Genomic DNA, 27225 nt, shown 5'->3' on the forward strand with positions numbered 1-27225 from the left:
GGTTAGGGGACCAAAGTCCTGGCAGGAAGAATACACATCTGCTCCACTGACCATCGCAAATCCATGGATACATTTGTGGTAGTCAGGATTTGGACCCACCGGTCGCCTGAGCCCCATGGATACATTTGTGGGGGCCAGGAATGGGACCCTTCGGTTACCTTCCTCCATGGAGATGTTTGGAGAAGCCAGGTTGTGACCCTCTGGTCAGCTGGCCTTGTACCTCAATGGATTGTTATGTCCTAAGCGTGTCGGTACCTCCTCTCTGTGCACGTACCACAGATGGGGTAGTTGGCCCTGGAAGTTCTGAAGTCACAGCTGCTTTTATCCCGGCGGAAGAGTGAGACTCTGTAATTGTGCACCATCTTGGGTATTGTGCTGGGACTGTTCTACGTGTTATTTGTCTGTTTTGTGGTTCAATAAGGTATTGCCACACTGTTCTACCCTCACCCTGCGTCGTCTGAGTAGGGTTACGGCCACGTTAAAAGGAGAGCGGGCATTCGGTGGGATGATCCCTGGTTCATGTGGTTTCAGCTAGCGGACCAGGGCACCTGCTAACTCCTTGTGTCTCCACAAAGGTTCTCTGGTCAGATGAGACCAAAGTAGAACTTTTTGGGCTAAATTTAAGTTTGTGGGTGTAAAACGATGTTTGTTTGTTTTAAGTTGTATATTGGAATGAGAAAATTTTAAAAATATGTTTATATTTCAATGAGGTTTTTGGACAGCTTAAATGGAGCCTTGACAGCCGGGAAAAAAGCCACTCAATACTTAAACCATGCAATTTCCTAATTATTGAATGAGGAGTTCTCTATCTCCACCTAAGGTTCCTTCACAAAGAATAAAAGAGTGTCCACTTAGCAAATATTTGGAAGTGGTTGTAGGAAACAATAGCATTTCATTATGTGGCACATTATATAGTATAGTGAGGTACTGCGAGTTTATCAGGTTCACTCATTTCTACTGATCAGAAGGAAAGAGAAATAAAACCTCAGTGAGATAGCGACCAATGAAGCTTTCACAATAGAATCTCCTGAATAGATGGCAATAGAAAGAGAGATAACAGATAATAACGGAGTCCCCGTACACGATGTGGACATCAATCACATTCAACAATGAAGCTCACATTAATGATCTCGGTCCCCAGAAAGAAAAACTTCCCACCTATCTAAATCCAGTCATTGTCCCTGCAGAATACACCGCTTTGCATTAGTAATGGAACATCAAGTATCATCACAGGTGAGCATATAGCTAAGTGGCCTGGCGTACTGGACTTGTTTCTGGGGGGGCCTTATCCCAGTGTATACATACTGTATATATACTGTATACATAAAACAGCCACAACCAAAAGTGCTGGCACCCTTGAAATTGTTCCTGAAAATGAAGTACTTCTCACAGAAAATTATTGCAGTTACACATGTTTTGGTATACACATGTTTATTTCCTTCATGTGTATTGGAACAACACAAAAAAACTGAGAAAAAAAAGGCAAATTGAACATAATTTCACACAAAAACAAAAATGGGCCATGAAAAAATTGTTGGCAACTTCAACTTAATATTTGGTTGATCTAGGTTGGGGACATTTCTGTAATGCGCACCCTGCCCCTTTAAGAAGCATTGCCGGGAGACATGCACGATGTACACAGGCCCAAGGAGCAGAAAGCCGCTGCAGGGGCAGGAACAGAAGGAACAACAGGGCAGCTGTGCCGGTGAGGATATCGGCATCCCTGCCGGGAATAGGAAGGAGAATCAAGCAGGGAGGCCAGTGTTACACAATGCTTATAAAGGGATATTCATTTGTCAGAAATTAAAGGGGTTGTTTTAAGTTTGGAAGTTCAAAGGATAGGGGACAATTTCCTGATCTCGTGTACAACATTCAGCTATCGCTGGCAGACTTCTAGAGAATAAATCAGTGGCGGACATATCATTGGTGCAACCTGTGCAACCTGTGCAACCGTACTAGGGCCCTGGAAGTTAAGGGGCCCATTGCTATCTCCAAAGCAAGTAGAATTTTGCATTATGATGATCTATTGGAAAGCTAAAGGCCTTTGCACAGGGGCCTTTTTCTGTCTTTGTCTGCCAGAAGACTGAATGGAAAGGAGGTGCACAAGATTGATCTACAGTACTTACTATCAAATAAAACTCTTCAGAGGCCCATTCTCGGGATCTGAGGTGTGCATCCCCTTCAATCCCTTTCCATCATCGGGCGTAATAGTACCCTGATGTTAGACACCTTCCATTTGATGTGGGCTCCGGCACTCAGCCCAAGTCTTTTCCAGCACATGTCATCTGTTTTGAACAGCTGACATATGCCTCCAACAGCCGTGGGAGGAATCGCGATCCACCCGTGGCGGTTAACTAGTTAAATGCCGCTGTCAAACTCTGTCAGTGGCATTTAACGCGCGCTTCCAGCAAACGCACTGGAATTCCTGCCCATCGGTGACCCCCGATCGCGGGTCACCAGTGGGTTTGCATGACAACCAGAGGTCACTGCTGGATTGTAATGAGCGGCGCTCTGTGGTCGGTGCTCATAGTAAGTTAGCAATTATGCTGATCTGATCATCGCCTGTATGCAGCAGAGCTGATCGGGTTATGGCAGCGTCTAGTCTCCTGTGGCGCTCTTGAAGCATGCCAAAAGCAATAAAAAAAGTTTGTAAAAATAAAAAAATTATATATATATATATATATATATATATATGTATATATATATATATACATATATATATATATATAAATTCAAATCATCCCCTTTCGCCTCATTCAAAATAAAACAATTAAAAAAAATCAAACGTACACATATTTGGTATTGCCACATTCAAAATTGTCCAATCTATCAATATAAAAAAGAATTAACCTGATCGCTAAATGACGTAACAAGAAAAAAAAGTCAAAACGCCAGAATTACTTTATTTGATCGCTGCAACATTGCATTAAAATGCAATAATGGCGATCAAAAGATCGTATGTGCACCAAAATGGTATAATTAAAAATGTCAGCTTGGCGCACAATAAATAAGCCCTCACCCAACCCGAGATCATGAAAAATGGAGTCGCTATAGGTATCGGAAAATGGGGCAACTTTTTTTTTAACTAACTTTGGAAAAAACTTTCACCACTTTGATAAACAATAACCTAGACATGTTAGGTGTCTATAAACTCGTAATGACCTGGAAAATAATAATGGCAGGTCAGTTTTAGCATTTATTGAAGATAATAAAAAAGTGAAACAAAAAACAATTGTGGAATTGCACTTTTTTGGCAATTTCACTGCACTTGGAATGGTTTTCCTGTTTTCTAGTACACGATATGTTAAAACCAATGGCGTCGTTCAAAAGTGCAACTCGTCCTGCAAAAAACAACAAGCCCTCACATGGCCATATTGACCAAAAAATAAAAAAAAGTTATGGTTCTGGGAAGAAGGGGAGCAAAAAACAAAAACGACAAAAGGAAAATACCTCTGGTCATGAAGGGGTTAATGTTATTCTAAACATGAGTAGTACAGAATTAAAGTAAAACTGACAGCTAAGGCCTCTCTCACACTTCCGTCGTTTGGCATCCATCACAATCCGTCGTTTTGGGCAAAAAACGGATCCTGCAAATGTGCTCGCAGGATGCGTTTTTTGCCCATAGACTTGTATTAGCGACCGATTGCGACTGATTGCCACATGTCGCGTCCGTCGTGCGATGGATACGTCGTGTTTTGGCAGACCGGCGTCACAAAAAAACGTTCAAGTGAACGGTTTTTTGTCCGTTGCGTCCGCCATTTTCTACTGCGTATGCGCGGCTGAAACTCTGCCCCCTCCTCCCCAGACTTCAGAATGGGCAGCGGATGCGTCGAAAAACTGCATCCGCTGCCCCCATTGTGCAAAAAATTCACAACTTCCATCGGTACATCGGGCCGACGCATGGCGACAGCCCCGTACCGATGGAAGTGTGAAAGTAGCGTAATTTGTGCTCTCTGCGCATCATGAATCAGACACTGGTTAAATTATTGCACTGCAATGTTTTAGAGAAAGAATCCTTTGAAAAGCAGATGACTAGTCCAAGAGGCCAGTGCCTGGCAGCTTCTCCCTGGCCCTCTACCCATGGGGAGAGACCTGTTAGCCTAGGGGAGCAGGATGGGGAGAAGTCACTGAGGACCTGCCTTGGACACCGTCAATGTCCGTTTTTTCAAAGTGTGTTTTCTCTGACATACCACAGCCTTTCATAGCTAGACATACCGGCTACAATACCGCAGCCAGTGTCTGAGTCATGCTGCCCGTGGTTCAGGAAGCATGAATCCACTGTTTAGTTCACTATAATATTGAACTGTTAATACATTTTCCACATTTTATCCTTCATGTACAGCAAATAAAGATCAGTCCACAAGACCATTGTGGCGATTACGGATACACGGCTTGTTACATGAGCGAGATCTGATAACTGACCTGAACTGAGTCACGCAACGCTTCACATCTCTCTGACAGATCTTTATACACTGAACATAAACAAATGTCAAAAATATTCAACAGCATGACAACAAGCAGAGATTCTATATCTTTCAGGACTCTATACAGAAAGTATATTGTAAATTGCAAAATCTTTTTGTCATATGAAAAATATGGCTGCAGCTACACAGCAACTCTTTTCGAGAAGATCGTTCCTTCACAACTGATGATTAGATTAGCATTGAGACCCATGACCTGATGTGATACATCTATGACAAAAAATTCAACCTTTTTGTTGTCAGTGGTGGTGTCATGGGGTTACGGCAGCAGAGAGGAGCCAGAAGACCGCAGCGTCTGATTGCTCCTACTCCTGTGCTGAAAAGAAGCACTTCACCTTCATTTTAAATGGTGTTAATTTATTTTTGCAGGACAGGGGTTAATCGACCATGCTGGGAGCTCTGGTAGTCTGAGCTCTCAGTTGAGATTGGTTACCCACCCCTATGCCTTTTATAATCTGTTCGGATTGAAACACATTGTCAGAGCTAGCTTATGCTGCATGGCTTGGAGGAGAGGTGTTTCAGTGGTTATATGAGAAGGAGTTTGGAAGAGTTATCTGTGACTGTTGCGTGGTTTGTAAGTGTGATAATTCCCTTTCCTCCTCTTACTTTGGTTTTTCACCGTCCTCCACTCCCCGATGCATTCTTCTGATAAATGTGAATTAATATTTGTATGCCTGGTATTTTCAGTTACCCTTGTTTGTGTTGCCTTGTTCGTCGGGTTGGTGTACTGCGGTGCACGGAAGCTCCCCTATTCCCTGGGTGGGGGAAGAGAACAGACGGAGGGCTAACACAGGATATAAGGTAAGGGTGGTGGCCCTTGCATCTTCACATTCAGAAGTGTCCCAGGAAATAGGGCGAGCTGGGGCACCCCTAGTGTTAGGGATAGGGAAGGAGCCCATGGTCCCGGATCACTCAACAGCTGAGTCGAGACAGGCGGTCCACTTTGCTTCTATAGGCTAGATTGGACATCACATGTCCCCTCTGCAACATGGCCATTTTTTACAGCCAAATTGGAGAACTAAAATAGTCAACAGATGAGAAACACAAATGTTTTTGTTGCCTAAAAAAGTCCTTTTGTATAACCAAAGTTGCTGTGCACCCTTACCCTAACACTCCACTGCTAAATTGCAATGTATTACGAGTAGCATTTGTCGAAAATCTATAATTCCGGCACATTTCCAAAACATTTTGATTTTTAAGGGCGCTGAAACTTTTTCTTCAATTGTCGCAAAGTTTCTCATTCCTATTAAAAGGCAAAAAGAGTAAAACTATAAGAAAAGTAGAGAACAGTAACAAACTGGCTTTTCCCCATCAAATTGCTTGTGTCTTTGGAATTGGCCACATGGGAAAAATCTGTCTGCCAGCTTAACTGTGACCATATTAAATGGAACATTTGAACTCGAGTTTGCAGCTTGTCTGCCCTTCTAACAATGGAGTTGAAAGGCAGCAAAAATCACATCAGTAGGGCTGATACTGATTGAAACTCAAGACATTTCTGAAATCTCCACGGAAAAGAAAACTTTGTGCATTTGCAACTAGAATAAATGCCAAAAATAGCAATTGCTTGGAACAAAAAATAAACATAGCCGAAGAAATGAGGAGAGGAGATGAGTATAATAGTGGTGATATAAATGTTAATGATTTAGCTGATTAAATAATTAGGGGAAATTCATTAGTACACATTATTCGTATTCCAATGCCATTGACAATATGCACATTACTGAGCAGCTATGCGATTCCTCCATTAATCCTATTATGTGTCTGTGGGAAATAGCAATATTTCAGCCCATTGTCTCAGAACTTGGGATTAAAAACGGACCCGGATACAGATAATAACTTTATTTTCTGTTACAATTTCTACTTCCAGCTGATTTTTATAGGTCATGTCAAATAGATCTATGTAGGTCATGGCATTTCTTATCCTGCCAACCTGCCCGCTTCACTAAATCTATATGCAGTTTGACAAGACGTCTACGGAGGCACAGTGATATCAATGATGAGCCCGATTGTTCTGAGAGCTGATCACTAGAGGGGATTAGTTAAATGGCATCAATGAATGTCTAAGATGGGTGCGTATCATTGGGCGACTCATACGCCTCAGCGAGGACTCGCGAAACATCCACCTGATTCAGTATCGTAGAGGGATGAGACCTTACTGCAGGCAACATGTCGTGCTTTAATATCAATCCAAGCCTAGAGTACAATTCACACTGCATGATCTACACTACGAGTCTGTCCTCTACAGGTTACAGTCTCTTGGACTAAAAAACTGGTGGCTCAATGGTGGCTGTCACTCCCTGGTCTGGGCATTTTGGTCGTCGAGGATCGAGGTGTTTGACCTCGTTCTCGGCCAATTAAAATCCGTAAAATGTTAGGTTGGAATGTATTTGTGAAATTTCATAACATTTCCATATATTGAAGCTCAATAAAATGATTTTAACCCTTTCAGCTGAGCATATGAGATCGGCACCTTTTTAACATCCTCGGCTATGCTAATCTATAACGGAGAAGGATGGCGCTGATGGGGGAAAACGGGGACAACAACTTATTGGGTGATACATTACATACATTACATATTCAATCCATATGGATATGGAAGAATTTAATATAGGCCAAATATCTTGGCTACGTCCAAATATTGGATGTGAGTAAGATAGCTGGAAATCTAGAGCAGGGGAGCCAGAATCACCCAAAGTCTACGAGCCTCAGCCAACGACAGACTCTTCAGAATTAATCTCCGATGATTTGTAGGTCACAAGTTATTTTTAAACATGAAAAATGGCATTGTATTAAGCCACGGTGGATATTAAAAATATGATTATTTTATACTAGATGGTAGCCCGATTCTAACAAATCGGGTATTCTAGAATATGCATGTCCACGTAGTATATTGCCTAACCACGTAGTATATTGCCCAACCACGTAGTATATTGCCCAGCCACGTACTATATTGCCCAGTCATGTAGTACATTGCCCAGCCACGTAGTATATTGCCCAGCCATGTAGTATATTGCCCAGTCATGTAGTATATTGCCAAGCCACGTAGTATATTGCCCAGCCACGTAGTATATTGCCCAGTCACGTAGTATATTGCCCAGTCACGTAGTATATTGCACAGCCACGTAGTATATTGCCCAGCCACATAGTATATTGCCCAGCTACGTAGTATATTGCACAGCCCACGTAGTATATTGCACAGCCCGCGTAGTATATTGCACTGCCCGCGTAGTATATTGCACAGCCCGCATAGTATATTGCCCAGCCCGCGTAGTATATTGCCCAGCCCGCGTAGTATATTGCCCAGCGCAGGTAGTATATTGCACAGCCCGCGTAGTATATTGCCCAGCCCGCGTAGTATATTGCCCAGCCCGCGTAGTATATTGCCCAGCCCGCGAAGTACATTGCCCAGCGCACGTAGTATATTGCACAGCCCGTGTAGTATATTGCCCAGCCCGCGTAGTATATTGCCCAGCGCACGTAGTATATTGCACAGCCCGCGTAGTACATTGCCCAGTGCACGTAGTATATTGCACAGCCCACGTAGTATATTGCACAGCCCACGTAGTATATAGCAATGTGGGCATCATATCCCTGTTAAAAAAAGAATTAAAATAAAATATAGTTATATACTCACCCTCCATTGGCCCCTTGATCCAGGAAGCGTTTATCGAAGCTCCTCGCGCACTCCGGTCTCAAGAGTGCATTGCGGTCTCGCGAGATGATGATGTAGGGGTCTCGCGAGACCGCTACGTCATCATCTCGCAAGATCACAATGCATGGACGAGTCACCGGAGCGTCGCGAGGAGCGGGACAGGCGCCGGAAGGTGAGTATATGATGATTTATTTTTTTTTATTATTTTTAACATTAGATCTTTTTACTATTGAGGCTGCATAGGCAGCATCAATAGTAAAAAAGTTGGTCACACAGGGTTAATAGCAGCGTTAATGGAGTGCGTTACACCGCGGCATAACGTGGTCCATTAGCGCCGCCATTAACCCTGTGTGAACGCTGACTGGAGGGGAGTATGGAGCGGGCGCTGACTGCGGGGAGGAAGGAGCGGCCATGTTGCCGCCGGACTGTGCCCGTCACTGATTAGTCGTGGCAATGGTCGTGGGAGTTTTGCCATGACCAATCAGCAACTTGTATTTCCATGACAGACAGAGGCTGCAACCAATGAATATCTGTGACAGACAGACAGAAAGACAGACAGACGGACGTGACCCTTAGACAATTATATAGTAGATTATTATTAGATATTATTTTTTAAAAAGTCTGTTTCTGGTTTCAAAAACCCTTTTTCCCCATCTTTAGCAATTGCTTCACCAATTTCTCCAATTAAAGTAGAAACAACCTGGAAGTAAACCAAGACAGCGGGAGACTTTCAGATGCCTCAATGTTGCCTAAGCATCCACCAGGAATCTCTACACTGCTGTTTGTTCCAGTGTTCTTCATCCCAAGGCTCCGGGACCTCATGTTGCCCCCGGCCCTAGGCTGCAGACACTACTAAGGTCAAGAAGCATCAGGGGTCATAGCATCTCTGGAGTTTGGTATTCGGGTCAAAACTATATTGCTGATTGTTAACTTTTTGGCAAAATTTAGATCAATTGGTCAGATTCTGAAAGGGGCTTTCCAGTTCTGAAAAAAAAGAATAGTTTGCTTACAATCCCTGGATCCGGTATTGAGTCTTTGCCACTAATCCCAGTAGTTTTTATTATCTCCATTGTCACTTCGCTGGACCCGGAGAAGCTAAGTAAATCTCAATTTCTTTCTTTCTTTCTTTCTTTCTTTCTTTCTTTCTTTCTTTCTTTCTTTTTCTTTCTTTCTTTCTTTCTCCCCCTTTAAGGAAATGGCCAAGTGGTCTAAATTTTGCCGAAGTGTTAACAATTAATAATATAGTTTTGACCATAATTAAAGTGATGCTTCGACCCCTGATGCTCCTTGTTCTCTATTGTATCTGCAGCTGCGGCCTACCTATGGCCCCGGAGCCTTGAGCTGAGGAACACTACAATAACCAGCAGTGCACTGGTAGATGTTTAGGCAAAACTGAGGGATGTGAAATTCTCTGGCTGCTTAACTTTACTTTTCGTTTCTACTCTTCATTAAAGAAATTGGTGTAACGATTGCTCGGCGTGCATCAACCTAATTTTTCTTTTAATTAAAGGCGCTGCCCATGGCTAATATATCAATGAGCTATCCATAAGATATGAAATCAGTGGGGGTCTGACAACCGGGACCCCAACAATCTGCTATCTCTAGCAGCCAGATATAAGCAATGTTTAGTACTGAAATGTATCAATAGGAAAGTTGCAACCAAACAGATCTCATATTGAGCACCTATCCCACAGACAGATAAAGTCATCGATATGTTAGTTCTGGACGAACCCTTTAAAAATTCTTCAAACCTGACGAGCAGCTTAAACATTCAATGTGACATCATTCAGAAGCACGCACAACACATGGCCAGGGAAGACAATGGCCATACGCATAACATTGCCATAAGGCTAATACTTGTTTGGATGCCACCTTTACCCCTGCCGACTATCCAATATGTGGAGCTCAGTGGGGACAAGGATGTTACTTTTAGACACTTTCAACAATGCAGTATATTTTTGGTCAAAAAGGAATCAGGTATGATAAAATCCAACATGGCCAATACTTATCTGCCATTGGGGCCTTAGGCAGGTCCTACTCGCACTCAAATTAACCTAGTGTGTGTGAGTCGCATTAAGGACCCCATACATATTAGACTAACATCAGCCCAACCCACTGACAGTGTGGGACTGAGGCGGCCCACCAGTAACATTTACCCTGGGGGCCCACTGTTCAGCTACATGCATAGATTGGACTGAGGCGGCCCACCAGTAAGATTTACCCTGGGGGCCCACTGTCCAGCTACATGCATAGATTGGACTGAGGCGGCCCACCAGTAACATTTACCCTGGGTGCCCACTGTCCAGCTCCATGCATAGATTGGACTGAGGCGGCCCACCAGTAAGGTTTACCCTGGGGGCCCACTGTTCAGCTACACGCATAGATTGGACGGAGGCGGCCCACCAGTAACATTTACCCTGGGAGCCCACTGTTCAGCTACATGCATAGATTGGACGGAGGCGGCCCACCAGTAAGGTTAACCCTGCGGGCCCACTGTTCAGCTACACGCATAGATTGGACGGAGGCGGTCCACCAGTAACATTTACCCTGGGAGCCCACTGTTCAGCTACATGCATAGATTGGACGGAGGCGGCCCACCAGTAAGGTTTACCCTGCGGGCCCACTGTTCAGCTACACGCATAGATTGGACGGAGGCGGCCCACCAGTAAGGTTTACCCAGGGGGCCCACTGTTCAGCTACATGCATAGATTGGACTGAGGCGGCCCACCAGTAAGGTTTACCCTGGGGACCCACTGTTCAGCTACACGCATAGATTGGATGGAGGCGGCCCACCAGTAACATTTACCCTGGGGGCCCACTGTTCAGCTATATGCATAGATTGGACTGAGGCGGCCCACCAGTAAGATTTACCCTGGGGGCCCACTGTTAAGCTACATGCATAGATTGGACTGAGGCGGCCCACCAGTAAGATTTACCCTGGGGGCCCACTGTCCAGCTACATGCATAGATTGGACTGAGGCGGCCCACCAGTAACATTTACCCTGGGTGCCCACTGTTCAGCTACACGCATAGATTGGATGGAGGCGGCCCACCAGTAACATTTACCCTGGGGACCCACTGTTCAGCTACACGCATAGATTGGATGGAGGCGGCCCACCAGTAACATTTACCCTGGGTGCCCACTGTTCAGCTACACGCATAGATTGGATGGAGGCGGCCCACCAGTAACATTTACCCTGGGTGCCCACTGTTCAGCTACACGCATAGATTGGATGGAGCCAAAAAAGATCAAACATGAAGATATTTTATCAAATATCCCAACCATGCTCAACCCCAAAATGAGGGAGCGGCCCAGAGAGATATTTAACTATTAGTTTGTCACAACGGACACTCCTTAAAATAGCATACAACAAAAGGAAAAAATGGAGTTCATGTCCATAGATAAATATATTTTATTATACAAATAACAACCATAATGCAAAACATACATAAATACAGGTGTTCTCAAGTGATACCTTTATATAGATCATATCAAGGAAGATAAATGATAGCAAAAGATGACACGCCTATATTTATACAAAATTGGCAAGTGACTATGAACAGTGTTTAGGTGCCAAAACTGGCCCAGTAACATTAGTGCAATATATTAGCACATACTAATCAATGTATATGCTCAAGCCCGCTTCTATCTTAAGGAGCAATTTCTATAATAATAAAAATATGCACACAATACATACAATCATGAAAAATAAACAAATAATAAAAAATATACAAGATGCATATATGTTCATTTGTTGATCATTCCATAGGTGCTGTGATTTAAAAGAAGCATCGTAGAGACGCATGCGAACCGTCCAAAAGTACACCCGAAGACCGTTTTCTCCATTGAAGCAGAAGAAAAATTTTTTTTTTTTTTTATTCTTCTTTGCCTCTTTAGTTCTCAATTCATGTATACTTACCATGTCATACGATCTATTATCCAGCGGAATTTTCTTCTGCTTCAATGGAGAAAACGGTCTTTGGGTGTATTTTTGGACGGTTCGCATGCAATTTTGTATAAATATAGGCGTGTCTTGTTATAAGGAGACCCTTTTATTTACATTTAGCGCTATTTTCACTCTATTGTTCACTAAGTGGTCACATTGAGTATCGTATGTCCATTCAAGGGTTACTGTTTCTAATTTTTTTCTTCCATCCGGGGCTATTGTGGCTCCGTTGTTTACCTGTCCGCTTTCTCCGCCCCCCTCTTGTAGTGTATCACCTCCCACGTTGGGCACAGATCCACTGTGCGCATGTCTGCTGACGCCTTGATCAGGAGCATTGTGGGCGGCGCCGTTTGATGACGCGCGCGTGTCAGTGACGTCATAGCGACGGAACTGGCCGCGGCGCCATCTTGGATGCAGCCGGCGATGCAACTTCCGGTCGGGCGGGCGGTGACATGCGCCGCTACAGGTGGAAAGGGGTTCCATTAGTGAGGTGTATTATATAAGATACATTCAGGACACATAGCAGCATCGCCCCCTGACGAAGCTAACGCGAAACGCGCGTTGGGGCCACCTGGTGGGTTATTCTAATTGCCTCCTTTCTGGGTAAGGATCATTTTTTGATTTACTTATAGCGGTTCCTTATATCTGACTGGCTTATTACTGATCTTATATTGGTCACTCAGTCTGTGCGCAGGGCTGACACCACTGTTTCTATTTAACATCAGTCCGTTTGATTTACAACATGAGAACCTCATACTCTGTGGTCCTTGCCCCTTTATGTGTACTGCACTATGCACTTTAAAAGTAATTACTGGGCATTAGTTTAACCCATTCCGGTGCTTGTTTTCCATCTTTTGCTATCATTTATCTTCCTTGATATGATCTATATAAAGGTATCACTTGAGAACACCTGTATTTATGTATGTTTTGCATTATGGTTGTTATTTGTATAATAAAATATATTTATCTATGGACATGAACTCCATTTTTTCCTTTTGTTGTATAGATTGGATGGAGGCGGCCCACCAGTAACATTTACCCTGGGGGCCCACTGTCCAGCTACATGCATAGATTGGACTGAGGCGGCCCACCAGTAACATATACCCTGGGGGCCCACTGTCCAGCTACATGCATAGATTACATCACCCTCTTTCAGAAATGTTCCTCTGCTTCTATAAAATAATAAACTAGGTAGCTTGTTAAATGAATGATGAGATTCTGTTTTTGTCTGTAAATGTTTTGGGCCAAGTACTGCTCATGTTGGGGAGTAAGTGTCTCACAGCCGTATTAGGGCCCACCAGGGGATTCTCCTGCTATCCGGTGGCCCAGTCCGACCCTGCCCACTGATATTGATGGGTTGGCTGACCATATAATATGTATAGTAACCCTTTAAAGAAGATGTGGAGGGAGATAAGGAACCAGTATATGGTTGGTTCTCCCTAGAGATAAGTCACCCGCAGAACTGTCTGGCAGTGGCCTTCTTATAGGGCACACAGGGGCGTATCGGTGTATACTGAGCTGAATAAGATGGCTGCCGGCCGAATGATTGTCCGAACCATCGCTCAGTCATCAGCGATCTCACATGGCTTTTATGGGGTTTTAGTCACATATTATGAAGCCCTGGTCTTCACAGAGAAGGGAGCTGTCCATGGTACCAGTTTATACACCGACAGACCCCCCAGAAAGCGAATTCTGCATTTATAGCGTCGCCTTTCTAATTCCATTCATTAAAATGTATCCCTGTTAGAAACTGTAAAAATCCCCAATAAATAAAACATTCTCTTAAATATTTTATTTTTTTCTTATAATCAGCTAGAAATATATTGTTAATGCTTTAGATACACTGGCTATGACAGCGAGACATCTGCCTCTCCTGGAGACCCCCGCTGTGCCATTAGCATCGCCAGCTTGGTGGGGGGCCAGTCGGTTAGTCAGTCTTTAGTTTGCACGACGTGATGTAAAATCTCTTCTGTATCTGGAATACGTCTGATCTTATAAAGCACCCCAAAACTGCCGGAGCACTGGCCAATGAATAGGGCGAGTAACAGTACCGCAATGGGGGTATGTACAGGCAACATTGCCGGTGAAGGAATTCTATAGGGTTCGTCGTAGACCCCATAACGCCCTTACATGTCTATGGTGTGCAGTTTGGTATTCTGGATAGGATATGTTCTAGCGCTGTATCTTATCCACAGCTACAGCTCCAAGGATCCTTGCAAACACTACACGGACCCTTTTATTATCCTGACCCTATTAATACGAAACCTTTTAACCCTTTGAAACGAGGAACGCATGCTAGAAAATGAACAGGTTAAGGGTCCATTTAATGTCGCCGTTTCTTCCTTTACAGATCATTAATAAAATCTAATATTACACGGGACAGCAGCACGCTCCGCGCAGAACCTATTAGCAGCGAGGCAGCAGAAGTGAAGCCGCACATACCGCCTCCTCACCTAAGTTCAAGCCTCGCCTGGTGCTGACAGCTAATTATTATTTTTTAAGCGAGACAGTCACGAAAGGTACATTATGATAATGCATCAAAATGAGATTTAATTAATTGTCAAAGATTATACATCGCGGGTAAACTCAGACTAATTAGGCCTTCTTTTTTTTTTAACTGTCGGTTTAACCCTTTGTTATTAAGCAGCGTTTTAGTGCGCTGTCTACGGGTAATAACAAGTCAAACATTTCTGAAGGGACTTTTTTTTGCAGGGGGGGAGGGGTAAAAGTGATTTGTGTGAATAAACTCTGTTATCTTTCTTCTTTGCAGCTTGTTAGTACAAACATTGCCAGTGTTATTATAGCTTTATTTGGATGTTTTCTTGTGAAATGCTGCCATCTGGTGGCTGACTTAGCCAACTGCAGTCTACTTAGATCATGCCTTCCTTTGTGCTTATATTCAGCATGAAATTACCAGCTAGCAAGTGGATCAGAGAAAATAAGATGATAGCAGGAGATCAGGGGCTGCGATTTTAGAATATCAACACCTGGCACAGCGGCGGCATCCAAGATCAGTCATGCGACTTACACAGCCCAGAGACGACTGCTGCCCAGCATCCATATGTGCGCTCCATTCAGATACTAAATGTTATTTTCCGGTTGGATTCGTTGTTGTCACAACTGTCACCGACATGGCTTAAAGATCTATGCTAGTGCTAATAGGAGCCCCAGGGAGAAGCCAGAGTCGCTCCTGAGCCACAGGTTGAGTGTCATCGGACTTCTAGGTGACAGATAAGAGGAGACAGCACATCCGTCTCTTGCTCAGGAATTGTGATTAGAGATGAGCGAATCTTTAAAAATTCTCTTTTCCATTGATTCTCCATCAGGCTGGGAGTCGCAGACCTGGCAAATTGATTCTCCTAGCTTACATAGCTGGGTAAATATTTCAAGAAATCCAGTTTTATTCTTCGAGGTGGAATTTGATAGAAATCTTCAATTTGGTGAATTGATTCTGAGATCCCTATTTATGATACATTATACCAGAAAGTGGTGTATAGATAGACGTGAACACGTGTGTGTGTGTGTGTGTGTGTATACTGTGAGTGCCCTATGTGCATGTGTGAGCATTAGTGTGTAGAGTGTGTACTGTGTGTGTTTATGTAGAGCGTGTGTGTACTGTGTGTGTGTGTGTGTAGAGTGTGTGTACTGTGTGCGTGTGTAGTGTGTGTACTGTGTGTGTGTAGAGTGTGTGTACTGTGTGCGTGTGTAGTGTGTGTAGTGTGTGTACTGTGTGTGTGTGTAGAGTGTGTGTACTGTGTCCGTGTGTGTACATGAGCTTGTGTGTAGAGTGTGTGTACTGTATGCATGTGTGGAGAGTGTGTGTGTGTGTAGAGTGTGTGCATACTGTGTGTGCACTGTGTGTTTGTGTGTATGTGTAGCATGTGTGTAGAGTGTGAGTCAACTATGAGCATGTTTGTATGTGGAGTATGTGTGTACTCTGTGTGTGTGTGTGATGTGTGTGTAGTGTGCATGTGCATTATGGGCATATGTGCCTAGATGAGCCTGTGTGTATTGTGTGTTTGTGTGCATGTGTAGTGTGTGTGTGTGTGCTCTGTGCATGCGTGTAGACTGTGTGTACTGTGAGTGCACTATGTGCGTGTGTGAGAGCATGTGGGTGTAGAGTGTGTGTGTACGCTGTGAGTATACTATGTGTGTAGTGGGCGTGTGTATTATGGGAGTGTGTGCGTACATGAGCTTGTGTGTACAGTGTGTGAGTACTGTGTGCATGTGTGTAGAGTGTGTGTACTGTGTGTTTGTGTGCATGTGTAGCATGTTTTTGTGTGTGTGGCATGTGTTTAAAGTGTGTGCACTGTGTGTGTTTGTGTGGACAGTGCGTTCTGAGTGAGGGGTGTGTTGTGTGTGTATGGTGTGTGCATAGTTCGTATATAGTGTGTGTTAAGTGTCTAGTGTGCGCAATCTGTTTAATGTGTGTGTAAAGAGGGAATGTGTGTATGTATGTGTATATGATGTAAATATAAATACATCTATAAGCATTATTAACATACACTAAATGTACAGATAAGTTCCTATATGCACACACACACACACACACACACACACACACACCGACCTCTGCTGAGGCACACATGTGGTGTGCCTGACACAGTAACCTTGGAGCACAATGGCCCCGCTCGGCTTGTTCTTCCCGCACACATATTACAATGCATTATTCCCATCATCAGCAGCAGCAGCAGCAGCAGGCACCGGCGCTTTGTTAATCTTGAGAGTGTTTGTATAAGAAAGACATATGTCCCCCCAACCCTGGCGCTCTGCATAGTAATGGTGGGCCAGGCCCCCCCATATGTCCCCCCAACCCTGGCGCTCTGCATAGTAATGGTGGGCCAGGCCCCCCCAGCAGCCCGGATAACGCACTGTTGTGGGAGCGGGGCGGATTTATGGGCTCACTGATCAGTGATTCACGGCTCTCAGACACTGATTTCATGTGTCACACGTAAAGCAATGACAACACGGCCATCGAAAAGATCCATTTGGTCCATCCTGAAGGACGCCCTTGGAGTTAGAACAGAATAATTGTCAGACATAAATTACCCCCTCAGGATGAAGCCGGGGACACGGAGAAGATGTTCCATGAACGCCCTTGGACGCGCAGGCGGAATACACGAGCAGCCTGCTGCATGCACTTGCACAGTTAATTCTCGGCTTTTACTGCTCCTAATAAAGCACACAGTGGCTGGAGCTGGTTAATGAAATCATTATTTCCAGCAGTTACATTAAGTAAGAAAGCATCCACTGGAGATTTCCCTTCCATGCAGGTGATTAATTCACCAGCATGTTAGATATGGAGAGTTAAGGGGGTTTTCAACACTGTGTGCTGATGTCTAGCCTGCCAGTAACCCTTTGCTCACTGCAACACAATGGGATCCTAAACCTAAAGTGTGCTGTTTGTAATAGCACAGGACACCAGGAGAGCTGCTAATGATACACATGGAACTATGTCAGATCTGGAGGTAGGGGAGGTAAAGAGGGGCTCAGGTGGGCAGAGGAAGTTGTAGACTTCCTATCAGTAATCCCACTGACTGCCTCCCCCAACCTAATTGGTGGCATGTAGTCGCCCAGTAGCAGACACAGACAGAAGAGGGCCCCTGTGCAAGAACAATATATGGACCAATAGCTCATCATAATGCACAATTCCACCTGCTTTGGAGGTAGATGTGAGCCCCCTTAGCTCTTGGACCCCTGTGCAACTGCACAGGTTGCGCCAATGATCTGTCCACCTACACATCAGACTTTAAGTGTACTGTTCCTTTAAGAGCTCAAGTCTGCTAGGATCTACTGAACCTGGAGAAAGCAGAGCAGATTGCCAATTTAACCCGTGATTTACCTCATTGATTGCATTGTTTACAGCTGGGGGGTTCTGTCCACCTTTTCCTGGAGCTGTCTTTTCTGGGATTTTCTCATTGTTTTGCGTGGTTGTTGAATTATAGGGTTTTAAGAACATGAAGTCACTCTTGGCGGACTCTGGGGTCAGACACACTTTATAACAGTAATTTTGGGGACCGCTCCCAGAGGACTCCATGCAGTTGGTTTGCACTTTGTTTCCAGAAGAGATTTGCAGATTGATGTTCGAATTCTTGAACACATCTCCTGAGGATGCAGCCCTCATGCAGCAGCAACAGGTAGGCATGGAGGAGCACTTGTAATCCTGCAGAGACAGTCTGTCTTTGTGACATTTAATGATTGTGAGGACAATTATGGCCACCAGGAAGGTGAAGGACACAGAGCCCAGGGACACTATTAAATAGAGAGTTAGAGAGGAACTGGTGGAAGGGTGGTCTGAATTTAAAGGCAGATCATTCAGTTCTGATGGGGTCTCAGGGATGTTGTCCACCACAGTCAGCACTATGGAGACAGAGGTGGACAGGGAAGGTTGACCATTGTCTCTGACTTGGATCAGGAGTCTGTGTCTAGTAGCATCCTTGTCTCCCAGAGCTCGTATGGTCCTCAGCTCCCCTGTATATAAGGCTATGCTGAATAAGGTGGAATCAGTAGCTTGCAGTATCTGATAGGAAAGGCGAGAGTTCTGGCCAGAGTCTGCATCCATGGCTGAGATTTTACCCACCAAGTAGCCAGGGTCTGCATACCTTGGGAGAATCTCTGTAGCCACAGTGCCGTTCTTGGGTAGGGGGGATACGATGACAGGCACATTGTCATTCTGGTCCAGGATGAAGACATTGATGGTCACATTACTACTTAGTGGGGGGAAGCCAGCATCTTGAGCTTGTACTCGGATCTGGAAGTTCCTGATCTGCTCATAGTCAAAGGAGCGCAAGGCGTAGATGTTCCCACTGTCTGAGTTGATGGACACATAGGTGGACACTGGCATGCCCTGGATCTGACCCTCCACGATGGAGTAGGACAAGTAGGCATTCTGGTTAGAGTCAGGGTCCAGGGCAGTGACTGAGCAGATGGAAGCCCCCGGAGGATTATTCTCTATCACATACACAGTGTATGAAGGCTGCACAAAGGTGGGAATGTTGTCATTGATGTCCGTCACTTGGACATTGATCACCTTCTTGGTCATCAGAGGTGGAGAACCAAAGTCCCTGGCACTGATGGTGATGTTGTACTCGGGCACAGACTCCCTGTCCAGGACCTCGGTGGTCACCAGTGTGTAGTAGTTTTTGTAGGACGAGTGCAGCTGGAAGGGGACATTTTTGGGGATATCACAGTTGACATCCCCGTTGTCCCCAGAGTCCCGATCCATGACACTGATGACAGCAATGACAGTCCCTGGAGGGGCATCCTCCATGACAGGTGTGGACACCGAGGTGAGGATGACTTCTGGGGCATTGTCATTGACATCCAGCAGGTTGACCAGCACCCGGCAGTGCACGGCCACGGCGGAGGGGCCCCTGTCCTTGGCTTGTACGTACAGTTCGTACAGATTGGACTTTTCATAGTCCAGAATCCCTTTAACCCTGACGTTGCCGCTGCGGGGCTCCACCATGAAGAGGTCCCTTACCTTCTGGGGTGCGTGTCCGCTGAACGAGTACTCGATCTCCCCATTGGTGCCCTCGTCGAGGTCGGTGGCATTTAGCTTGATCACAAGGGTTCCCCGGGGCACATTCTCCTGCAGACTGACCCGGTAAAACGTCTGATCGAAGGTGGGCACGTTGTCATTGGCATCCAGGACGCTCACTATGATCAGAGCCGTGCCGGATCGCTCCGGTACCCCGCCATCCATGGCCGTCAGCAGGACCCGGTGTGTCTTCTGCTGCTCCCTGTCCAAGGGTCTCTCCAGAACCAGCTCGGCAAATTTGCTGCCGTCGCTCCTGCTCTGCACCTCCAAGGAGAAGAACCCGTTCGGGCTGAGCTTGTAGGTGCGCAGGGAGTTGGTGCCCACATCGGGGTCCTGGGCACTCTCCAGGGGGAAGCGGGCACCAGGAGCTGCAGACTCGGTCACCTCCAGCACATAGTCATGCCATGGAAAGCTGGGGGCATTATCATTGATATCCAAAATCTCCACCTCCACCCGATAGAGCTCCAGGGGGTTCTCCATCACCACCTGCAGGTGCAGGCAACACACCGGCTGGAACTCACAAACTTCTTCCCGGTCTATCTTCTCATTGACGAACAGAATCCCGTTCTCCAGGTTCACCTCCAGATGCTGCTTGTTGCTCCCAGACACGATCCTGAAGCGCCTGGATGACAGCTTGGAGATGTCCAACCCCAGGTCCTCAGCGATGTTCCCAACAAAAGCCCCATGGTCCAGCTCCTCAGGGACCGTGTAGCGGATCTGGCTGGAGGCAGGCACCAGGCAACAAGTGAGGAGTAAAGGCAGGAGAACCTGTGCAGACCATGGTCCTCTGCTGAGATGCCACCACATCTCCAGCGCTGACACCACCACCACCACTGAGGATGTTCTCTGAGCTCCGGTCAGATCTAATGCAACTCAACAAATCCTCAGGCAGGGAAGAAAAATCCTCCTCCAGCTCTCTCCCCTGTCACTGGGGAACCTGGGTCCAGCCAAGATCTCTTAATCCAATCTGATAGCAGAAAATAGGAAGCTCTTTGCTAAATGTGAGGATCTTGCTAGCCAGACTTGTGTTTCCTCAATATACTTTCCTCCCTCCCCAGCCAGTCACCCACCCCTCCCCAACTATTTCATTTTAGAAGAGAGGGCTGAGGGGGAGGGAGGGATCCAAATTCCCATTACAGCTTCTGTATTGGTGGACAGAGACATGGTGAACTGAGAGCTGCAGTTTACAGCTGTTGGGCTTAACCCTTTACAATAGGAAGCTTGTGTCTGGCAGATGCGGAGATCTCCTGGAGTGGGGTGGGCTTCGGATTTGGCAGTTTGGGGGTTACACCAGACCTACTGCTCTCACTGCTATCCCTTGAGTGAGTGATCACAGCTGCAGGAGACAGGAGAAGTCCAAGTTCATTGTAACCCTGTGACAACCATGCACAATCCCACCTGTATACAATGTATCTCTGCTGTTTGTTTAATGCTAGGACATAGGTTCTGAATAAATGGTATCAGAGTCCAGACTTTACCCCCCTTTAACCCATTGCAGGCTGGAGAATGCGGTAGAGCAAACCATCCCATTACCATAACGAGGTCATATTTCCAATCAGAAAACAAAAAAGCGAACAGCCCATAAATGAAATGATCCATGATAACAATGCAAATAAACTCCGTTCACCCTTTATTGTAAAACCTACAAATCCATAGACAGCTCACTGTAAATTATGGCTCAGAACTTGTTAACGCGCCAAATACATCACATTTACATGATTCTATCAATAATCAATAAAACAAGGACAATACATTTCCTTAACGATTCCAGAGGGTTGATCGCATCTGATCCTTGTGAGACGCAGCAATAATGGGAGCTAGGGATTATTACTGACGGTTTTGTAAAATGTATGGGCTTATAGATTTCATGGATGAAGATCCATGCCTGGGACACTTTGGGGGTGGAGGGTTTCACACTTAGCGGTTTTCGAGAAAAGGTTACAGTTTTTTTACAGTGTTTTTCTTCTCTTTTTTTTTCAGGAATAAATGCGTAAGTCAGATATTAATAGGGACATATTAGACACATTATAAGGGTGTTTTTCTTGACTTCTTGAAACAATGTACTATAACTGTGTTTTGCACTTTTTTCCCAAAGGTCTATTTATAGGACTGGAAAAAAATTGCATTAAAAATGTCTGAACTTAATAAATAAATAACAATATGAAATTAAATATAAAATAATAACTGAAATTGATGAAATTTTTCAGAAGCCAAAATCTGAAAGCCTGAATGAGTCGAAATGGCCCTTATTCTGCTCATATAGCCGACCCTCATTACAACCGATTCATGTAAGTAGCAGAAGAGATGACCAACTGATCAATGGTAAAATGGCGCGTGACTGATATGGACTTGGGGGCCTGGTGACAAATGGCTTTGTGCCCATGTCATCTAACGACCATCATTGATGCACAGTAGAAATTGGAAGGATTTTTATGGAGCCCAGCAGCAACTGTTGCAACTGGAGCTAGCAATGACCATGACATCTAAGTAGTTGGACAGGGGGCCTCTATCATCCACAAAGGACTCCCAAGATGCAACTGTGTAAAACCGACGGATTGTTTAATGTCAGCTCAAAGCCCTAATTTTGACATCTGTTATGTAGCCTCCAGATTTCTTTGTATGTAGCTGCTAGGAAACATATAGAACGGAGGTCCTCCACAGAGGATAAACCCTTTCATTAGAGATGAGTGGATCAATCCGGGGAGGATCACGTACACATGGAATTTCCTAAAATTCACAGTTTCATGCGAATGTGACCACTGCCAGATTTGATTTGCGGTTTGCAAAAAGAAAACTTGCCATTTCCCACATTGCTGAAGCATCAGAGAGTGGTGTAATGTCTTTTAGTGTGGCCGAGCCTGCTTCTCCGTAATGCTCTACAGCTATGACATCTCACCAGTTATCATACCTTGTACAGTGGTGGGCAGTCCCTGGACCATCACAGATCAGAGGATCCCAGTGAAGCACAGTTTGTACGGCAAAGTCAGACTTTGTCCTTTTCCATATCCATAGTAACTGGGTAAGTCTCTCTTCTATAGAGTGTAAGGTCATATGGTCTCCTGTAGTGAGTAATCTCTTATGGTAAGCAGGGTTTTCTCTCTCACCTGTAGAGTGTAATCTCTTATGGTCAGGGAGGTCCACTATCTCTCTCCTGTAGAGTGTAGGCTCTTATGGTCAGTGGGGTCCTCTCTCTCTCCTGTAGAGTGTAAGCTCTTATGGTCAGCGGGGTGCTCTCTCACCTGTAGAGTGAAAGCTCTTATGGTAAGTGGGGTTCTCTCTCTCCTGTAGAGTGTAAGCTCTTATGGTAAGTGGGGTTCTCTCTCTCCTGTAGAGTGTAAGCTCTTATGGTAAGTGGGGTTCTCTCTCTCCTGTAGAGTGTAAGTTCTTATGGTCAGCGGGGTGCTCTCTCTCCTGCAGAGTGTAAGTTCTTATGGTCAGTGGGGTCCTCTCTCTCTCATGTAGAGTGTCAGCTCTTATGTCAGCGGGGTGCTCTCTCTCCTGTAGAGTGTAAGCTCTTATGGTCAGCGGGGTCCACCCTCTCCTGTAGAGTGTAAACTCTTATGGTCAGAAGGATCCTCTCTCTCCTGTAGAGTGTAAGCTCTTATGGTCAGCGGGGTCCACCCTCTCCTGTAGAGTGTAAACTCTTATGGTCAGAAGGATCCTCTCTCTCCTGTAGAGTGTAAGCTCTTATGGTCAGTGGGGTCCTCTCTCTCCTGTAGAGTGTCAGCTCTTATGGTCAGCGGGGTGCTCTCTCTCCTGTAGAGTGTAAGCTCTTATGGTCAGCGGGATCCTCTCTCTCTCTCCTGTAGAGTGTAAGCTCTTATGGTCAGAAGGATCCTCTCTCTCCTGTAGAGTGTAAGCTCTTATGGTCAGCAGGGTCCTCCTTCTCCTGTAGAGTGTAAGCTGTTATGGTCAGCGGGATCCTCTCTTTCTCTCCTGTAGAGTATAAGCTCTTATGGTCAGCAGGGTCCTCCTTCTCCTGTAGAGTGTAAGCTCTTATGGTCACCAGGGTCCTCACTCTCCTGTAGAGTGTAAGCTCTTATGGTCAGCAGTGTCCTCTCTCTCACTCTCCTGTAGAGTATAAGCTCTTATGGTCAGCAGTGTCCTCTCTCTCTCCTTTAGAGTGTAATCTCTTATGGTCAGCAGGGTCCTCTCTCTCCTGTAGAGTGTAAACTCTTATGGTCAGCAGGGTCCTCTCTCTCCTGTAGAGTGTAAGCTCTGCCGTCACACTAGCAGTATTTGGTCAGTATTTTACATCAGTATTTGTAAGCCAAAACCAGGAGTGGAACAATTAGAGGAAAAGTATAATAGAAACATATGCACCACTTCTGCATTTATCACCCACTCCTGGTTTTGGCTTACAAATACTGATGTAAAATACTGACCAAATACTGCTAGTGTGGCGGCAGCCTTATGGTCAGCAGTGTCCTCTCTATCCTGTAGAGCGCAATCTGTTATGGTCAGCAAGGTTCTCTCTCTCCCATATACAGTGTAAGCTCTTATGATCAGCTGGGTTTTCTGTCTCTCTCCTCTCCTCGTTCCGGCATTGAGATTCGTGCAGATTCATTTGCTGCAAATCAAATTTTTGGTGAAAATTCAGCAACACTCTCAAATTCGAATTTCAAAATATCGGCTCATCTATACTTTTAAGGGTTAGTTAATTTATTATGAACCAGATCAAATTTGTATGTTAATAATAAATAATTTTTATTTTTATATAGCGCTAACATATTCCGCAGCGCTTTACATTTTTTCACACATTATCATCACTGTCCACGATGGGGCTCACAATCTAAATTCCCTATCAGTATGTCTTTGGAATATGTTAAGGAGTTGGTTAAATAGTAACATCCTTATAGTCTTGCGATTATTACTGGAATCTTGCACTTTACAAGTCTGTGAGACATTATATACTATCTGCTATCAACATTCAGACTGTCTTTTGTCTATGGTAGAAAAACTCCTAGGAATCTGAATTCCCCATTGCATCTGTGTCTACTGGTTGCTTCGATTTGAAGAGGAATCACAAAATAAGTGAATAGTGTAAAATTATTTCTACAACTAATAACTTAATATACTGTATCTGTTTAGGTCTTACCCTTTATCTACAAGTTTTACAATATTAGTCATTTTTAAGCCCATGTTATGGACTGAGTGGAGAACATAACACATGCTACATAATATATCCCCCAGTTGGTAGATTTGCGACAACGTCAAGAACGCAGACATGGTGACAAAGCCTAAATATCAAGATTAAAAGGGTAGACCTGGTTAATGTAAAATCAATTGTGAATATGGTTCCAAGGTGTAGAGAATGTGCGACTTATAGGTAGAAGAGTAATTGTAATTAAATAGGCTGTCTCTTAAGGCAGCTCCTTTCCACATGCTTCATTAGCCACATTGGAGATCTGCTACACATTTTCCATTTGAGAACTTGCATCCTTAAATTACATGGAAACTTCATTTATTTTAATAGAAGCTAAGAAATAAATAATCTCCAGCAATGGTATACCCCACGATCAGCTCATCACCTACAGAGAGTGGGCAATGAATACAGGCTCAAGGCAAACTTTAATCTTTAAAAGAGTTGTCTGGTGAAAATGGTGCGTCCCCAAGGGCAGTGGGGTACTCTAATCCGGGCCCTTCGGTTCTCAGTGGGGATGTCACGGTGGCTGACTCGGTCCATGGCCCTAGGGAGGTCCGTTGATGAATTGTGAGGGAAAGGTCTTTAAAGGGATAATGTTCGTGACGCCACCTGTGGTATTCGGTCAGGGTGACCGACGCTGCTTAGGGGTCCGCTGGGGTGATGTTATGGCAGCTAGATGGTATACCTTCACACAGGTGAAGTGTACCCCCAGGGCTTCCCAGAGTGTAGATGGTGGATGGTGGATGATGTAAGGCGCAGTGAATAACGAGGACACAAGGGTGCAGTCTCTTTACCTTTACTGAAGGCTTCAGCATCCACAGTCCAGGGTAGGGACCACAGAGTAGGCAGAGTCTGGCCAGTCTGAAGGCAAATCCAGAGTCCCCTTATCCAGTTGGAATTCAATAGCCTTCCTCTAGCGTCTGGGCATTGTAGTACCTCCTTGCTGAGCAACTCGGTAAGGTCCTCACAACTATTGTAGATGTTAAGTCTCTTCCTCTCTGTCCCCCTGACAGATAGGACAAAATCATATGACTGGTGGCCTGAGGCTTTTTATAGGGACCCTAGAGATGCCCCGGGCCCCACAAGTTGCCACCCTGCCTCCTGGGTATATGGTCAGGCAGCCAACGTGGAATCAACTGTCCTGCCAGTCTCTGAAGTAATGGCATAGAGATCCTTACTCCCTCTGTGTTCTGGCTACTGGTAGTGCGCTTCAGAAGGAGGCAGCCTGCTTCTAGCTGGTCTCCCTCTGATGTGCCTCTCCTGTTGCTATGACTTCGTTTCTCACTCACTGCAACACAATTCCTTTCAATGTCTCTTTCTTGGGATGCTGCCACATGGGATGCAGGCGCAGCTCGGTGTACCCTTGCCTTCCACAGGCAGCTGGCTGGAACCCACTCCAACCAGCCTCTGCCAAACTCGGTCGGGACTCACTGACTATCTCCTACTCCCTCCAGTCAGCTTCTGCCTGACTTCCTAACTAACCCACCAGTTTTACCTAAGTGTGAGGACTGCCCTAATAGATAGAAGTATGGCTTCCCCTGGCGGACTGGAGTGTGAAGTGTGTTTTGTGATTGTGATACCTGGACAGAAGATCTCCTTCACTGCCTTCAGACGTAACATCACTCCCCCTGGTGGAAGAACAACATTACGGCAACGAACCAGGACTCTGGGGCGCTGCACAAACAAGTTATAGGATAAGATCAGTGGGATTACAACTGCTAGATCTGCACCAATCATATAGGGGAACTTTTAATCCCATTAGATTGGAGCGACAGTGCAAATGCTTGACTGTTGCTCTACTCATTCCCTCTGGGGCTGCCAATTACTCTACTCGGTTTTTTCCAAAAGTCCCATAGAAAATAATTGCAGCAGTGTTCGGGCATCAGACAGGTTGAGTTATTTTGTAATGGTAATAAAAGATCCCCGATCTCCTCATCGGAGTGGTACTAGCAGTGGGACAACATATATATATTCTGGGGTTAGATAATAAATTGATTTCAATTGAGATCCAATTTAATTTCTCAAAATATATATGCAAATGATATAGCTAAGCAAGACAAGAGGTCCTAAAAAATATACCACATCGTCAAGGTTATCTACAAACACTTCGGCCCAACGATACATTTTAAGTTGTACTCAATCTGACCTTAAATACGTTGTCCACTAATTGGACAACTATTTGTCATACCCCAATAAAAACAAATGCTTGTACTCACCTCCCGTGCCAGCACCATTCCAGCAGTGTCAGCACTCGCAGTCCCAGGACTCTCGTGTAGTAGTTGTGACACATGAGCCTGGCCCCATGTCATTGTCCCCGTCTTCGTACAAATTGAACATCAAGAGGAAGTCAGAGATCAGCTGCAGCCCAGATTCCTCTTCATATTCAATTCAACAGAAGGTGGGACAGTGACGCCAACGCTGATTGGGTTCCGGCTCATGTGTCAAAACAAGAGCACGTG

General features: G+C 45.1%; 1 protein-coding gene across 2 annotated transcripts in view; it reads right to left on the reverse strand.

The window, feature by feature from the left end:
* LOC138675469 (protocadherin-10-like) overlaps positions 1–20676 on the reverse strand; it is a 177669-nt gene extending 156993 nt beyond the window's left edge. Inside the window, exon 1 of one of the 2 annotated variants that reach the window (XM_069763757.1) lies at positions 17923–20675. In XM_069763757.1, coding sequence (XP_069619858.1) covers positions 17923–20427 — 2505 coding nt within the window. In that variant the 5' untranslated portion in view covers positions 20428–20675. Of the gene's footprint in view, positions 1–17922 lie in introns of both variants that reach the window. The other variant, XM_069763758.1, reaches the window with a different exon arrangement.
* Between the last annotated feature and the right edge of the window lie 6549 nt (positions 20677–27225).

This window comes from Ranitomeya imitator, chromosome 4, assembly GCF_032444005.1.
Source record: "Ranitomeya imitator isolate aRanImi1 chromosome 4, aRanImi1.pri, whole genome shotgun sequence".
In the NCBI taxonomy this organism is placed as follows: Eukaryota; Metazoa; Chordata; class Amphibia; order Anura; family Dendrobatidae; genus Ranitomeya; species Ranitomeya imitator.